The 17,870-nt window shown below is 42.2% G+C and overlaps 1 protein-coding gene across 24 annotated transcripts in view; it reads right to left on the bottom strand.

Annotated features, from left to right (window-relative positions):
* The window catches only part of MLLT10 (MLLT10 histone lysine methyltransferase DOT1L cofactor), a 242,836-nt gene extending 225,914 nt beyond the window's left edge, over positions 1 to 16,922 (bottom strand). For 7 of the 24 annotated variants that reach the window (XM_045463968.1, XM_045463971.1, XM_045463973.1 and 4 more), the window contains exons 1-3: positions 16,417 to 16,879; positions 16,113 to 16,272; positions 12,769 to 12,848 (exon numbers count right to left, since the gene is read on the bottom strand). In XM_045463968.1, the coding sequence (XP_045319924.1) occupies positions 12,769 to 12,848; positions 16,113 to 16,272 (240 nt within the window). In that variant the 5' untranslated portion in view covers positions 16,417 to 16,879. Of the gene's footprint in view, positions 1 to 12,768; positions 12,849 to 16,112; positions 16,273 to 16,416 lie in introns of all 24 variants that reach the window. The other 17 variants (XM_045463953.1, XM_045463957.1, XM_045463956.1 and 14 more) reach the window with 8 other exon arrangements.
* Positions 16,923 to 17,870: the final 948 nt, after the last annotated feature.

Genomic DNA, 17,870 nt, shown 5'->3' with positions numbered 1-17,870 from the left:
ACTTCATAATATTTCTTAACAGAAACACTGAAAGCTAAAAAGCAAATTGCCAAAATTCTAAAGGAAAATGATTTCCAACCAAGAATTCTATATTCAGCCAAACTATCAATCAAGATGATAAAGCCAACAATTTTATCAAACCTGAAAAAGCTTTAAAAAATTATTCCTCACACACCATTTTCTATGAAGTTGCTAGAGATGCCCACCGAAACAAGCAAATAAACCATTAGAGATGAAGAAATGGGGAAGTGAGGTGTTACAAAACAGAATCCAAAATAAGCAAGAAACAAAGAAACTCCCAAGATTATAGTGAAGGGAAGATCCAGGCCTAAAGAGAAACCAGCCCAGATGACAGCAGGGAGACGGTCCCCAGAAGAAGGTCTACCAATTTAAAAAGGAAAGGAAAGTGAAAAGTGAAAGAGGAGGGAGAAGAGGAGGCAGAAGGAGAAAGAAAAGAAGGGGAGAAGAAAAGAAGGGGGAGGGAAAGAGAAAGAAGAGGGAGGAAGAGGGGAAGGGGGAGGAAGAAGAGAGGAAGAGGATGGAGAGGAGGAGGAAGAGAGGGAGAGGAGAGAGAGAAAAAGGAAAAGGAAAATTGAATTCATGGAAAATTTTACTAATACACTACCTGATTCATTAACCATTTGGAAGATTATATGAAGAAGCAACAGAGGGAAAAAATTTAGCCTTAAATAAAGAATACAATGAAACTTAAAATACAAGATGATTATTAATCCCAAGGAAATGAAATTAATTTAAAAAAATCAGTATACTTTTGGCTCAAAAATGAACAAAATATTTAAGTAGTCATAATAATGTAAATATTACTGTTCAACACTACTGATTTAACAAAAATCTGTGATATACTGAAAGGCAACTACTAAAATTGATATGTCAAGAACAGCTGCTTATGGGGGTGCCTGGCTGGCTCAGTCAGTAGAGCATGCAACTCTTGATCTCAGGAGTTGGGTGCAGCTGGGGGGCAGAGCTTACTCAACAAAAATAAACTTTAAAAAGCAATAGCTGTGGGGCACCTGGATGGCTCAGCTGGTTAAGCGTCCAACTCTTGATTTCACCTCAGGTCATGATCTCATGGTTCATGAGTTGGAGCCCCAAGTCAGATTCCGAGCTGACAGTGCAGAGTGGGCTTAGGGTCCTCTCTCCTTCTCTCTGCCCCTCCCCTGCTCGCGCTCTAAATCTCTCTTCCTCTCTCTCAAAATAAATAAACATTTAGAATTCTGTAAATAAAATAAACAATAGCTGCTTACACATTCCTTTTAGAAACATACAAGTACCAGAAGGAACGGCCAAAGAAGTTGCTTCTGGTAATGAGATGAGGGTTCAAGGGTAAAGCAGCAGGTACTGTTTTGTTTGAGTGAGAAAAGTTTTTGGTAATACCAGACTTAGACTATGTGCATTTATCGCTCTGGTAAACATAAAAATTAAATCCAAAAAAAAGGGAATAAATAGGTGCCATATGCTGGGCAAGGTATCAATTTCCTTTCTCTCATTAGTTACACAGGTGAGAGTTACACTTGTTAATACAAACAAGTATTAAGCACCTACTTCATATCAGCCATTAGGTTAGGCTCTTCTCACAGTAAAAGAAGAATTCAAGAGAGACCAGAGAAATTGGCCACTTACTACATTTTATCTATGGTGGTAAGCACTAAATCTGTTAACTTTCTAAAAGCACCTCTTTCAAAGCTGTAAGAACTTAATGTACTATGAGAAATTTAAAGGCAAATATTAGATATGAATCAGCAATAAGAAAAAAATGTTAGCAAATATTTAACTCTGAAGGCATTTTTTTTTTTTTAATGTTTATTTATTTTTGAGAGAGACAGAGTGCAAGTATGGGAGGGGCAGAGAGAGGGAGACACAGAAACCAAAGCAGGCTCCAGGCTCTGAGCTGTCCGTACAGAGCCCAACACAGAGCTTGAACCCACGAACTGTGAGATCATGACTGAGCCGAAGTCAGACACTTAACCGACTGAGCCACCCAGGTGCCCCAATGTTTGTTTATTTTTGAGAGAGAGAAAGACCGGGCATGAGTTGGGGAGGGGCAGAGAGAGACACAGAATCTGAAGCAGGCTCCATGACCTGAGCCAAAGTCAGATGCTCAACCGACTGAGCCACCCACCCAGGCACCCCAATTCAGAAGGCACTCTATTTAAAGTATACAAGCTAAACTGCTTGTACAGAAATAAAAGGGAGAAAGTTATATATGAAATTTTAACTGCCTTCTTGCACTCGGGAATCAAAGGTAAATTGAAAAAAAAAAGAAATCAAAGATAAATTTGAAAACAATTTTTAATTATGTATATATCATGGTAAATCTCCAAGTGGCAGAAATAAAAAAGAAAAGTTAAAAGAATAAACATCAGTTGAAGCTGAGGCACTTAATGAAAATATCAGATCTAATATATAATACATACACCCTAGAGACTGGGGTGGACTATGACACCAGCATAGACCCTAGACACGTAAAAAAAAAAAAAAAGTTCTAACTGGGTTCCCTGCATGAGGGCAGGAGTTGTTAAGTGCCTATCCCACAACCAGAGGGGAATCTATCCTAGAAAAACATGGCCTAGACCAGTAAGACTAGAGATGCTGCACTGAAGATGTCTGTTCTGGACGTGAGGAGTCACTCTAGAAAAACTGGAAACTCAAACCTATGTTGAGAGAGAGTGGGGCCCAAAATCCATTATCTAAAGAGTCCTGGGACACCTGGGGGGCAGACTCACGATTTCAGCTTAGGTCACACAGTTTGGTTAGGGAGACTGAGCCCCACCTCTCACTCTGCACTGACAGCAGGGAGCCTGCTTGGGATTATCTCCCTCTCTCTGCCCCTCCCCCACCCACCTCCGCATGCATGCTCTCTCTCAAAAATATACATAAACATTAAAAAAAAAAAAAAAAAAACAGGGGTGCCTGGGTGGCTCAGTTAAGCGTCCAACTCTTGGTTTCAGGTCAGGACATGATCTCATGGTTCATGGGTTCAAGCCCTGTGCTGGGCTCTGGGCTGAGGGTGGAGCCTGCTTGGAATTCTCTCTTTTCCTATCTCTCCGACCCTCCCCTGCTCATGATCTCTCTCAAAATAAATAAATTATTTATAGATAGATAGATAGATAGATAGATAGATAGATAGATAGATAGTACTGCAATCCAAATCAAGAAACAAAAATCAGTCTGGAGCAATGAACTCCATCCAGTAGGCAAACTCTAACAGTCTGCTGTTACCAACCCCAAAGCCATTCTCCAGATCTTCCCTAGTAACAAAACTCCAATTGTATTTAGTTCTCCAACTGACCCATATTTTGAATTATAACAATTCAAAGCCAGTAAAATTAAGCATAATCTGTTGCCTGGGGCTTCAAGAAAACTTAAGAGAATCAGTCAGCTGGGAGGAAAATCAATTTTCATTTTGCACCCCCTTCTGCCTAGAACTTCTTTCCACAGTCACAATGACTGTTTCAGCTGCCATCCTCTCTCTGACTGTGGGACAACCCTGAAAACAAAAACCATGTGCTAAGGTTGGTATAGTAGGAGGACAAAAAAAGCCTGATCCCAAATGATGTCACAAGAGCTGTCATAAAAGCTTTAAAATGCCTTTTGAACTCCTTTTAAATGAAAGAATCTGTAAATCTGTAAATTCCTAATCTATAGAAGCCACTAGAATCTGGTCTTTGGTAAGGTCACACAGGGTTCTTCAGAGACAGAGCAAATGCAAACACTTTCCATAGTAACATCTTCACTGTGTTCCTAGAGGAACAGGAATCCCAAGGAAGACAACTCCTGAGGATTAGCTCACAGCCAAAAATTACAATGAAGACATCTACCACCAGAGTTAACAAACAATTCTAATTCTAATTTAGAGAAATCTAAAATCTCTAAGAGGTTTTAAAATAAGTATTTTTTTTTAAGTAAGCTCTTCGCCCAATGTAGGACTTGAACTCATGACCCTGAGATCAAGAGTCATGTGCTCCATCGACCAACCCAGCCAGGGGCCCCTAAAATAAGTATGTTTCAAATGTTCAAGTAATAAGGGAATATAATCCATAAGGCAATAATAGCAAAATATTATAAAAAAAGAAGCAAATGGAAACATAAAAACAAACAGAAAGTCTACATATACTTTACTCAGACAAGAAATTCACTCATAGGGTTAACAATATGCATAAATTTCAAGACAGAACTAAAGAGATTATCCACAATAGAGAGATAAGATAGAAAATACGATGAAAAAGAAATTAAAAGACAAACAAAAAAGAACAAGAATCTCAAGCATATACCTTAATTAACAGTTCCAGAAGAAAATTAAATGGGAAGGTGACATATGAAGAGAGAGCAGAAAATCTGCCAACATGTAAGAAAAACTGAGTCCACAGAACAAAAGCTGATCAGCTCTGAAGCAGGATAAGCATACTGTCAACAGATTTTCTATTAGTACAATTAGATACCAGAAGACAAACTAGAATAAGTTCTTTACTTACAGGAAAACAATTATTACTCTAAAATTCAAACTAGCATATAGACAGCAAAATAATAACATTTTTAGACAGAGATGAATATAGTTTGCTTACTGCTTACTAGGCACTGAACCCTAGAACTGTATTTTAAAAAGAGGGGTGCCAGGGTGGTTCAGTCGGTTAAGCGTCCAACTTCAGCTCAGGTCATGATCTTATGGTTCATGGGTTCAAGCCCCACGTTGGGCTCTGTGCTGACAGCTCAGAGCCCGGAGCCTGCCTCAGATTCTGTGTCTCCCTCTCTCTGACACTCCCCCACTCGTACTCTGTATGTCTCTCTCTCTCTCAAAAATAAACACACAAAAAAAATTTTTTTTTTAAAGAAAAGTAAATGACTATAAAGCAGCAAGGCAAACAAAAAACTGGGTTAAACAAAAACATCAGTAATGTTATATCTAAATTATAAACCCCTATTTAAAAAAAACACAATTTGGGACACACCTGGGTGGCTCAGTCAGTAAAGCATTCAACTCTTGATTTCAGCTCAGGTCATGATCTCACAATTCATGGGTTCAAGCCCCACATCAGGCTCTGTGCTGGCAGTGCAGAGCCTGTTTGGGACTCTCTCTCTCCCTCTCTCTGCCCCTCCCCCACTCATGAGCTCTTTCTTTCCGAAAACAAACTTTTAAAAACTAAATAAAATATAAACATAAAAATAAGGAAATTAAATACACTGTGGCTCTATAACAAAACACTAAAAAGCAGATAAAAAGAATGAATTAGATCAGTATGTATTAATGCAACTATATCACAATTTACAGAACACATATACAATGATACCATTCCTGTAAAATAATACTAGATGGTATTATGAATATAGACATGTAGTATAAGTATTAAAACAGATGGTAGTGTATGCATACAATGGAATATTATTCAGCCATAAAAACGAAGGAAATCATGCTGTTAGCAACAACACAGATGAACCTTAAGGGCATTATGCTAAGTGAAACAAATTAGAGAAAGACAAATACAAATCTTCCCCAATATACAACAGTGTTATGTCCCAATAAACCTATCACAAGTTGAAAATATGATATAAGCTAAAAATGCATTTAATACACCTAAACCTACAAACATCACAGCTTAGCCTAGCCTACCTTAAATGTATTCAGAACACTCACATTAGCCTACAGTTGGGCAAAATCATCTAACACAGAACCTATTTTATAATAAAGTGTTATGTATTGAATACTGTACTGAAAATGAACAACAGAGTGGCTGTTAAGTATAGTGGTTATTTGCCCTCCTAATCAAGTTGGCAGCTGATTGGGAGATGAGGCTCACAGGTGCTGCCCAGCAGCATCACGAGCGTATCGTACCGTGTATCACTGTTCTGGGAAAAGATCAAAACAAAACTTGAAATACAGTTTCTACTGAATGTATACTGCTTTCACAACCACGTAAGGTCAAAAAATCCCAAGTCAGGAGCCGTCTATACTATATGCTCTCAACTTACATATGGAATCTAAAAGAACCACTCTCATAGAAACAGAGAACAGTGGTGGTTGCCAGAGACAATGGATGGAGGGTAGAGAAAAGGGGTGAGGTGCAGTCAAAAGGCAGAAACTTCCAGTTATAAGGTCTGGAAACATAACATACAGCATGGTGACTATAGTTAACAAGACTGTATTGTGTATACGAAAGTTACTAAGAGTAAATTTTTTTCAAGTTGTTTTTGTTTTTTGTTTTTAAGGAAGCTTTACACCCAAACATGGGGCTTGAACTCATAACCCTAAGATCAAGAGTCCTATGCGCTACCAACTGAGCCAGCAGGCGTCCCAAGAATAAGTCTTAAAGGTTCTCGTCAAAAGAAAAGAAACAGGGCACCTGGTGGCTTAGTCAGTTAAGCACCCAATTCTTGATCTCAGCTCAGGTCATGATCTCAGGATGGTGAATTCAAGCCTTACATTGGGCTGCAAGTAGGACATGAAGCCTACTTAAAAAATAATTAAAAAAAAAAAAAAAAAAAGAGGGGCGCCTGGGTGGCTCAGCTGGTTAAGCGACCAACTCTCAATTTTGGCTCAGGTCATGATCTCACAGTTTGTGAGATCAAGACCCACATCAGGCTCTGTGCTGATAGCACGGAGCCTGCTTGGGATTCTCTCTCTGTGTGTCTCTCTCTCACACAAAATAAATAAATAAATAAACTTAAAAAAGAAAAAGAAAAAGAAAAGAAGAAAAAGAAAAAGAAAAAGAAAAAGAAAAAGAAAAAGAAAAAGAAAAAGAAAAAGAAAAAGAAAAAGAAAAAGAAAAAAAAAGAAAATTGTAATTATGTTAGGTGATGAATGCTAACTAAATTCACTGTGGTAATCATTTTACAACATATAAGCATATCAAATCATTACATTGTATACCTTAATACAATGTTATATGTCAATTATATCCCAATGAAACTGGAGAGGGAGAGAGAGAGACAGACGGACAGGTTGGTCCCAAGACACGCTAAAAGGTTAACGGATGACTCAGACTGGGGACAGTACAAAAGTATTTCAAGTTAATTTTTTTTTATTATTCTTTTTCAGAAGGTAAGAGTTGAGGCAAATATGAAGAATCAACATTAGTTCATTGTGAGTGAAGAATATTTATGTTCTATATTCATAACAACTTGTGATAACTAAATATATACTAATGTAATTTTACTTAATAAAATTAAATAGAAATATACACTACAGTTAAGCATATAGTTTAGATGGTTTTATAGATATATAGGGACTTTTGCATTATATATCTTCATTAAACAAAAACTGAAAAATGTGCAACTCTAGGTCAATCCCCAAATTCTGGGTTTACATTCCATCTAGTAGGCGCCTGGGTGGCGCAGTCCGACTTCAGCCAGGTCACGATCTCGCGGTCCGTGAGTCCGAGCCCCGCGTCGGGCTCTGGGCGGATGGCTCAGAGCCTGGAGCCTGTTTCCGATTCTGTGTCTCCCTCTCTCTCTGCCCCTCCCCCGTTTATGCTCTGTCTCTCTCTGTCCCAAAGATAAATAAACTTTTAAAAAAATTCTAAAAAAAGAAGCCAGGAATAAATAAAATATAAAGAGGCAGAAGAGTAGGAAAAAGTTACATCTCACCTCCGGTAGAAATTGTCTTTTCATTTAGAGCTAGAATAGCAATACCTAAATAATGTAAAATCCTAATGGGCTTTTGGCCATTTTACTCTCTTGCACAATCCACTCTATGTTTTCAAAGTAGAATATTTAAAACCTAATATATCCTCTTTATCTCATTAAAATTATATAAGTAGATAAAATTTCTAGTAAGTCTCCTCAGCCTGTGGTAATTAAAAACAAATACCCGTTAAATACAAAACAGTCATCAATAAGTGTCTTAATCTCTAACCACCAAGAAGTTAGTTAACAGTGTTAAGTCTAATCAAAAATCTTCAGCAAAAATACATGTTCACTTGACATAAATAAGCAATTCAAGTGCTTTTTCTGAACAATGAATACCTACAAAGAGTTTCCCTTAAAAACCATCCAAACCTTCCCTCACTCTATTACTTTCCTCTTCCCTTACTTTTTCTTTTTTTTTTTTTTTAATTTTTTTTTTTTAACGTTTATTTATTTTTGAGACAGAGAGAGACACAGCATGAACGGGGGAGGGGCAGAGAGAGACGGAGACACAGAATCGGAAGCAAGCTCCAGGCTCTGAGCCATCAGCCCAGAGCCCGACGCGGGGCTCGAACTCGCGGACCGCGAGATGGTGACCTGAGCTGAAGTCGGGCGCCCAACCGACTGAGCCACCCAGGCGCCCCTCCTTTTTCAACATTCAGTCTAATCCTACAATCTCTACTCTCTTCAGTACCCTATAATGAGAGGTCTGCCCAAACCAGGGAACTACGACTGTGGTCTTAGAAACTTTTCTCAATCCTTCAGGTCCTTACAGCAAGGTTCTACTGCAGGTTCTCCTTTCCTGAACGTTCATGATCCGTTCGTGGTAACTTGTTCTCTTACTCTCTCTCCACAAGTGTGGATGGATATTCACCACAGCCATCTTCATTTTTCTTTTCTCTAACAAAAAAATGTCATTGGTTCCCAGTCTTCCTTCTAGGCAGCTACAACTCCAACTTAACTCCATTACATTAATCCTAAATTTCCACTGAAAACTCCCAGCAGCATCAAAACGAACATGCCCAAAACAGAACTTTACTCTTCAAGTTTGCTCTCCTTTTGCCATTACTCTACGACTATTTACGGTACCACCATTCCAGAGTGATTAACTTTGGTACTCAGAATTGTCTTTGATTACTCTTTTTCCTTTACCCAATATCCATGTGTCATTTCATCCTTTAAAATGTTCCCTCCCTTCCTTTTCACTCCCTCTCCTCCTTTCCACTCCCTCCCCTTCCAGTCTCACATATTTAGTGTAATATCATCCTGTGTTTCAGTTTCTAACTTCCCACTTCAAATCCATTCCATCCACTACCAAACTTCTTGTGTGAAATTACAACTTTATTACTCTGGTTTTTACTCTATAGTATCTGCCAAGGTACTACCAGCTCATAATTCCCTCTTCTCTGAGAAAGGAGCTATCTCAAACCCACAGACATCTTGTGTCTTAAGCAACCTTACTGCCTGCCCTGCCATGGCTAACTGGTCCAGAGTCAGGCACCTCATCCAAGCCAACCCAGTTTCTTTCCTCCCCAAAGGAACAGGAGATTCAGATGGACATTTAGTCTCTTGAGACAGGAAACAGAAAATATTAGGAGCTGAAGTATGGCCACTTTTCACCACAGGAGGCAATACAGAACATGATGGTTGAGAGCTTAATCACAGCCCAGCCTCCAAATAGATACGCATTTCTCTTAAAATCATGATGTCTTGGGGCTCCTGGGTGGCTCAGTCCGTTGAGCATCCGACTTCGGCTCAGGTCATGATCTCACTCAGTCTGTGAGTTTGAGTCCCGTGTCGGACTCTGTGCTGACAGCTCAGAGCCTGGAGCCTGCTTCTGATTCTGTGTCTCCCTCGCTCTCTGCCCCTCCCCCACTCATGCTCTGTCTCTGTCTCAGAAATAAATAAACATTAAAAAATTTAAAAAAAAACACGTCTTTACCCATAAAATGTGAACAAAGTACCTCAAAGGTTTGATAAGATGATTAAACCAGATAATTGTAGAACATTTAACATAGTACCTGACAGATAGTAAACAGCTAGTAGCAGAGAAACCTGCAGAAAGGAAAAGAATAAAGCAGACAAAGAAGAGCAAAAATAAGATTAAGACTAATTCAATTCTGGGGCACCTGGGTGGTTCAGTCGGTTAAGCATCCAACTCTTAATTTCAGCTCAGGTCATGATCTCGCAGTCTGTGAGAGAGTTCTGTGGGGATCCAAGCTGTCAGCATACTCTCTCCTCTCTCCCCTCTCCTCTCTCTCTCTCTCTCTCTCTGTCCCTTAGGATACTCTCTCTCCTCTCTCTCTGTCCCTTTCCTACTTGTGTGCCACACACTCACGCTCTCTCTCAAAATAAATAAACGTTAAAATAAATAAATAAGGGGCACCTGGGTGGCTCAGTCGATAAAGTATCTGACTTCAGCCGGGGTCATTATCTTGCAGTTTGTCAGTTCAAGCCCCACATCAGGCTCTGTGCTGAGCACTCAGAGCCTAGAGCCTGCTTCACATTCTGTTTCCCACTGCCCCGTCTCTCTGCCCCTCCCCCACTCGCATGCTGTCTCTCTCTCTCTCTCTCTCAAAAACAAACATTAAAAAAAATATTTTTTTTCATAAATAAAAATAAATAAATAAATAAATAAATACGGGCGTCTGGGTGGCTTGGTTGGTTGAGTATCCAACTTCAGCTCAGGTCATGATCTCACAGTTTGTTTGAGCCCCATGTCAGACTTTGCGCTGGCAGTGCAGAGCCTGATCCAGACTCCCTGTCTCCCTGTCTCTCTGTGCCCCTCCCACACCGGCGTGAGAGCGTGTGCATGCTCTCTCTCTCTCTCTCTCTCTCTCTCTCAAAAATAAACATTAAAAAAATAAAAACAGGGCGCCTGGGTGGCTCAGTGCGTTGAGCGTCCGACTTCGGTTCAGGTCATGACCTCACGGTTTGTGAGTTCGAGCCCTGAATCCGGCTCTGTGCTGACAGTTTGGAGACTGGAGCCTGCTTCGGATTCTGTGACTCCCTCTCTCTCTGCCCCTCCCCCACTCGCACTCTGTCTCTGTCTCTGTCAAAAATAAATAAAATGTTGAAAACAAATTTTTTTAATACATAAATAAAAATTAAAATAAAATAAAGACTAATTCAATTCTTGGGGTGCCTGCCTGGCTCAAAGCATATATGACTCTTGATCTTGAGGTCCTGAGTTTGAGCCCCACCATGGGGGTAGAGATCATTTTAAAAATAAATAAATTAGCAAAGTAATAATGTAATTACTGAAAGGGAAGAATTTACTTTAAAAAAAAAAAAAAAAAGACTAATTTAATTCCCTAAGTAACGGATACATTTCCATGTTAGGCTTCTTGGCTCCTCTATCCTCACATTAAAATGTCCTTGTGGATGGGGCACCTGGGTGGCTCAGTCGCTTAAGGGTCTGATCTGGAGGTTCGTGGGTTCGAGCCCCACCTTGGGCTCTGTGCTGAGCTCAGAGCCTGGAGCCTACTTCGGATTCTGTGTTTCCCTCTGCCCCTCCCCTGCTTGTACTGTCTCTCTTTCTCTCTCTCAAAAATAAACATTAAAATGCCCTTGTGGCTCAGTCGCTAGAGCATGTGACTCTTGATCCCCAGTTGTGGATTCAAGCCCCATGTTGGGTGTACAGGTAAGTTAAAGATAAAACCTTAAAATAAGCAATAAGATGACCTATCTCTGCCTATTTAAGCTCAGAATGAGTTTTTGTTTTTACAAAGGACCTTATCTTTTATAACTATACACTACAGGAAATTAAAGGAAGTTGTGCCTCTTCTTTAGAACCTCGAATGGCCCCCACATCTCACCGAATAACACTAAAATAAAATGTGTTCTTCAATATGCCTTGTAAGGTAACTACCTCAATTCACCTTGATATCTTAACCATGCCCTCAGAGAATAAAGGAATAAAAACAGGCAACAAGTGGCATTTAAGGCAAATAATTTTGGCATTCTACTACTCCCCATTGACAGAGCTCTTTATCCTCTCTCAATATCTGCCTTCCTATTTTCTAATCTTCCTCTGGCCTTGAATCTACTGTGACACACTCTGGAATAGCCTCACCTACTATCAATGTTTACTAATGAGTTAAAACATAACTTCCTTTGCTTGGTGACCCATCAACCCCAAAACTATAAAATGCTACAAAGAGGAACAAAAACCAAAAAGGAGACCTATGCATACATCGAATCCTAAAATTTATATGACTGATTCCATCCCCTACTTGCTAATTCCAACCATTGTAATGCTAGAATAAGCTATAATTCTGCTATAGTGTATTCTCACACACAAACAAAACATATGAACAGAATAATGCTCTGAGTTTCACAGTCCTAAATAGGCTACTCAGCTATGACTTCTAATCAAGAATTGCCTAGGCAAAAATAAAAAGTTTCCATGCTACTCATGTAGGTAGAAAAGCCGAAATGTTTGTTTTCTACCTTCTGTCAAATTCTCTAGTCAACACCAAAAAGGAACTATCGCATAGCAAACAGTAATACTTTTATATGATTGATGAAAATTAAGTTTATTTCTCCCTAACATTTCCAGAAGTTCAATTGTAAAAAATGCCTTGGGCCACAAAGAATAAACATATCTCCCTTATGATTACAAGAAGTTTACAAAAGTGTTCAGAAAGAAGGTAGCCAGCCATGTGAAAAAGGAAGATTCTTATGTTGCTTTGCCAAAGAGACTAAATGTCTGAAAATATTGAACATTCAAAGTTAACATATACATGTGCAATGCAGTGAAAATATGAGTGGTTAAACTCTAGTGTGTTTTTTTATTCATTAAACAGACCCTAGCAGAATTATCAGCTTAACTTCCTTATGTTCTACTGCCATCATATTCTCACTAATGATTAACTAATTTAACCCTTCAAACCAGTAAAAAGGGCTAAAGCCCAGCTACAACTTTATGTTTTATCTGTTCAACATATAGTTATGTGGCTCAATTTGTTTTTTCAGAGTTTGTAAATTTGGTTTAAAACAGTTAGGTTGATATCTGGCCCAAATTCAAATTTGAACAAGACTGAAAACCTTTCAAACTGAAACATAAGTGTGTAGCATCCTAAGCTACTCACTGAAGTATTTTAATGTTTTTGATAAAACAGTTCTTACCACTCTGGCTGCTCTCTCCTGAGATTCACATTTCCTGCAAAACCATGGTCCAGTGGGTACTTGAACAATGCCATAGCAAGCTATTGGGAAATAAAATATTTTAAAATATATTAAAATTTAAAGAATTACAGAAAATTAAATACCCTTTCAAAGCCCTCTTAAAATAATTACCTCTCAGACTATTCACATAAAACACCTTCTTTGTGAAGAATTAAAACATTTTATATTTTTATTTACCACATATATATTACCACCACCTAATAAAACCTGTATGACATTTTAATAAAAATGTTAAAGGACCAGCCTTTTGTTATTTTATTTAAATAAGTATAAGCATTACAAAGGGTACTTATCTGGGGAGCTGGGTGGCTCAGTTGGTTAAGCATCCAACTCCTGATTTCAAGCTGGGTCCACCCCCACCCCACCTCCCCTCCCACACACACACACACACACACACACACACACACACACACACACACACACCCTCTCCAGTTCCACACTGACACTGGGGGCCTGCTTGGGATTCTCTCTCTGCCCCTTCCCTGCTCACTCTCTCACTCTCTCTCCCTCTCTCTCAAAATAAATAAATCTAAAAAAATTGTTTATTCTTTTATGATAGAAAAAATATCAAGTAAAAATTAACACATAGATTCTTGACAAAGAATTACTTAGAAACTCATTAATTCATTCCTGTATCCTACAGTTTAAATAGAAAGCATTTTAGGTAAGGCTAATGAAAATACTTCTAAATCACCTGTCAAAATGACCAACAAGTATTGGAGAAAAGAAAAGGAAATGTAATGTTAAGCGTGAAATGATTCCATTTGTATAAAATGGAAAAGGCAAATCAACAGAAAGTACACTAGTGGTTGTTTAGGGGAGCTGGGGAGGTGTTGGGAGAAAAAGGACAGTAACTGCTAACAGTCCACGGCTTTCTTGTTAGGTTGATGAAAACGTTCTAAAATGGAGTCTGTGGCAATAAATGCAAAACCCTAAATGTACTAAAACCAGTGAATTGTACGTTTTAAGTGGGTAAATTGTTTGGTATGTAAATCACATCTCAAAGCCATTACTTTAAAAAGTGTGTATTTATTGGGGCACCTGGGTGGCTCAGTCGTTAAGCGTCCGACTTCGGCTCAGGTCATGATCTCGTGGTTTGTGGGTTTGGGCCCCACTTCGGGCTCTGTGCTGACAGCCCAGAGCCTAGAGCCTGGAGCCTGTTTTGGATTCTGTGTCTCTCTCTGTTTCTTCCCCGCTCACACTGTTTCTCTCTCTCTCTCTCTCAAAAATAAAGCTTAAAAATCTTTTTTTTTTAAGTGCATATTTATTTCTAAGTATATGATGTGAATGTTCCAACAAGTGATCTGAGTATATGTAAATCACACTCTATTTTAAAAAAAAATTTTTTTATTGGTATTTAACTAGGAACTGAAATTTTCCCAAAAACCTAGAACACTAATATCCAACTGACATTCTCGCATGAACTTGCTCACAAGAAGCTTGAAAATATCTTAAATATTGGAAAACACTCAAAGAATACAAAATCAACACAAATTTTTAAAGCTCCCAAAAGCTAAACTTGAAATTCCTTTTAAAATTCATAAATATATCAGCGTAAAAACATTCGGTCAAGAAACACTGCATGAATATCCAAAAACTTACATTTTAATTCAGAAGTACTACTTCCGGACAAGAAAATTTATGCTTAAATGAATGTCTTCCGTATTGGGAGATGACATTACTTATTAAAACTTGATAATTGAGGATCCAATTCATAAGAAATACGTCCACAAATGCGAACGAACACTGTGATGGAAATGCTATACATCATTTCTAAAACTTTAAAAACAGCATATAGGTTTCAACACATATTGTTTTCACTCCTTAAAAAAGGAAGGTGTGCAGGGCGCCTGGGTGGGTCAAAGGTTCGACAGGGTGGTTAAAGGCCCAACTCGTGGTCTCCACCCAGGTCATGACCCCGTGGTTCCTGGGTTCAAACCCAAATCAGTCTCTGTCCTGATGGTGTGGAGCCTGCTTGAACTTCTCTCTCCCTCCCTCTCTCTGCCCCTTACTTGCTCACTCCCTCTCTCTCAAAAAAACAAAAAACAAAGTTTAAACGGAAGACGTGCAATTAGGTTTTCGTTTAAACTGACTGCACCCCAGTAATTAATTCACTATCTCCTAAGTCTCCCTTCCCCATTCTGAGATTTCATTCTACGAAGAATGCACTTCAACCTCTTACGTTTCACACTGTCTCATTTGGTAGTGTCCTTTCCATATACTACTAAATATCAACACCACTCGGCCAAATACAGAAATGAGAAGCGGGGCGGATTGGTAACAGGGACAATATGTGTAACAGACACCCAAAAATTATCTAGGTTTCCTTACCACGAGATACGAGAAAAGTCAGAAACTTCAATGGCCAGAAAACTCCCTAAGTGCCCTCGCCTTTTTTGTAATATCCAAAAAAACTCACCGAATGGAAACACTCAGAAATAAGCTAAGATGCTCCCCAAGTCACTGGCCGCACCACCACCTCCTCTTGTCTCCAGTCACTTTAGCTGAGGAAGTGGCCAGATACAGCCACTGAACAGCCTTATCCACCAGCCTAGGGCAGCTCAGCCAAGCCACTCCTGCAGCACACGACGGCGACGGCGGAAGGCCACCGTCTTCTACGCAGGAAGCTCCCAGTCCTCAGCAGCAGGGTCTCCGCCAGAAAGCTTGGGGGTGCAGCAGTGGCGCCTTCCCTCCCTAATCTAAAGCGCCAAGGCCACCACTCTGCCTCCGCGACCCGCCCAGGCGCAGCGAGTGGCATTCCCGAGCCCGACTCCATGCCACAGGAAGTCTCCAGACACACTGCGGCAGACAGGAGCAGCCAGTGAAGGGGGAGGGGCCTCCACGTTCCCAAACCCAAACCCACGGCCACCGCGACACCACCGAAGGGCGCACACTCGGTCCTGCCGCCGCCCCCGGGGCGCAGGCCGCGGCCCCGCACCCCCCCCACCCCACCCCACCCCCTCGCCTCCAACCACCGCCTCGGAAAGTCTCCAGCCCCACGGCTCCGGGCGCAGGCGGCGGCCAAATGACACTTGAGAGAGTGAGCGCAGAATCACATGACAGCCCAGGCCACACGCACTTTCTCCCACATGCACAGCCCACACCCCCTCCGCCCCGCTGCGGACCCTCGGAGTCAATCCCGGGCCGCGGAACGAGGCGGGGGCGGGGGCAGGGCGGGGCGGGGGGAGGGGCGGTAGGAGAACTGGCAGTTGCTGCCAAGGTGGGGGAAGCGGTGACGGTTGGGAGCAGGCCGGGTTCGGCCCGGCGGGCGGTTGGGTGTTTACCTTGATGCACCGCGACGCTGCAGCCGTGCCCGTCGCAATAAACCAGCGGGTTCTCGGCCCAGCCTCTCTCGTCTGAGCAAACGCAACAGCCTCCAATCATCTCCTTCATACTATGGGAGACCTCGTCCTCCAGTGACACGGGCCGGTCGCTAGAGACCATCTAAGAGGGAGTTGGGGGGACCATTAAAAAACACATGCAAGCCAATTAGCGCTTCCCCCCCCCCCCCCCACCGCACAGCCACCCGCGTCCCCGCTCCCTTCCCTACGTCCCCGGCCCCCGCCCGCCGCTCGGCCGCTCGCTCACTCGGGCTTTGCCGCTCAGTCACTCACGTTCCGCACAGGAGTCAGGAGCCATGTCCTTGCTGACTCCCCCCACCTCCCCTCCACCGCCTCCTCCGCCTCCTCCTCCTCCTCGTCTTCTTCCCTCCCCACCTCCACCCGGCCGCTAACGCTGGAGCCCGGAGAGGGCACACATAATCAAGTAGGCCTCCGCACAGGCGCACTGGGGGGGCTCCCGCTGGGGCAGGGGCAGCCAGGGAGGGGAAGGGGGCTGCGCTTCCTCCTCCGAGCGTCACTCGGCGTGCGCGCCCGCCCTGCGGCCGGCGTGAAGGAGAAGGCCCGGGAGAGGCAAGGCCTGCGTGCGCGCCGCCGCGTCCGGCCCGCAGCCCCGGCCTACCTCCCGGCCCCTTCCCCTCCCCCGCGCGGCTCGCAGCCGCCGAGGTGTGCTTGGGGAGGGGCGGGGGGGAAGGAGGGGGTGGTGAGTGGAGCCGGCGGCGCGCTGAGGCCGGAACGAGCCAACGAGAGGACGCGGGGGCGCGCACGCGGGGGCGGGGACGTTGGGGCCGCCGTCTGCAGCGCCGCGCCGGTCGCGCGGGCTGAGCGTGCACGTCTGGAAGGGGCCTCAGAGGGAGGGAGGGGAGGAGGATGCCGAAGACCCGGAGGGAGGGTTTTTTTTTTTTGTTGTTTTTTTGTTTTTTTTTTTTTTAATCGGAGTAGCCAGAGGGGACTGACTTCCCCGGGGCACCGCTCTGCTTTGAGAACCTACCTGCGGGCCTTTTCCTGAAGAGCTGGCCCGTGGGTAACAAGGGGTAGGGCAAGTATGCCAGCTTCCATGAAGGGTGCAGTGAAGCATGGCTTCCTGCAGTTGGCCGCGCTAACTTCACAGTGCTGCCGCAGCTTCTCCACCCATTAAATTCACATCCTGGACTCTACCCAAAGTTCACGCAGTGGAAGTGCCACCAGATCCGCAGCCCGTTTACACACCACATTGGCCCCAGTGACAAATGAAAGTGCATCACACACTGAAGGTCAAAAGCCTGGGTTAGGGTAAAACTCAGGAACACCAAGGCTACCTTTAGCTTGCTGTTAGAAGAACAAATGGTTGTTAATCAGGAATTAGCAATATAAAGTGATGACCTGGAAAATGCCGTAATGTGATACCAAAGGATGAAGGAACCCAAGTTCTAGTCGGTCACCAAATGATAACACCATGAGAGAGGGGAGCCCAGTTTTGTTTGAGGATTTCTCTGATCTGACTCTGTACTCCAGATTTACTCTCTGGAAAATTTAAGGTCACTTTTTTGTTTTTTCAAGGTGATTTAAGTGGCAGAAAGATGGGAGCTCGCTCTTCACATACAAATAAGAAATGGATTAGGCCTATCTGAATAGAGTAATTAGCCAGATACTACGCAGTTTTGAGCTGTAAAATCTTCCACTGTTGCCCTATCCCCTATGTATCCATGTAAGCCCAAGATTGAT

Source organism: Leopardus geoffroyi, chromosome B4 (assembly GCF_018350155.1).
Source record: "Leopardus geoffroyi isolate Oge1 chromosome B4, O.geoffroyi_Oge1_pat1.0, whole genome shotgun sequence".
Classification (NCBI taxonomy): Eukaryota; Metazoa; Chordata; class Mammalia; order Carnivora; family Felidae; genus Leopardus; species Leopardus geoffroyi.
This window is presented reverse-complemented; position numbering and strand designations above follow the sequence as displayed.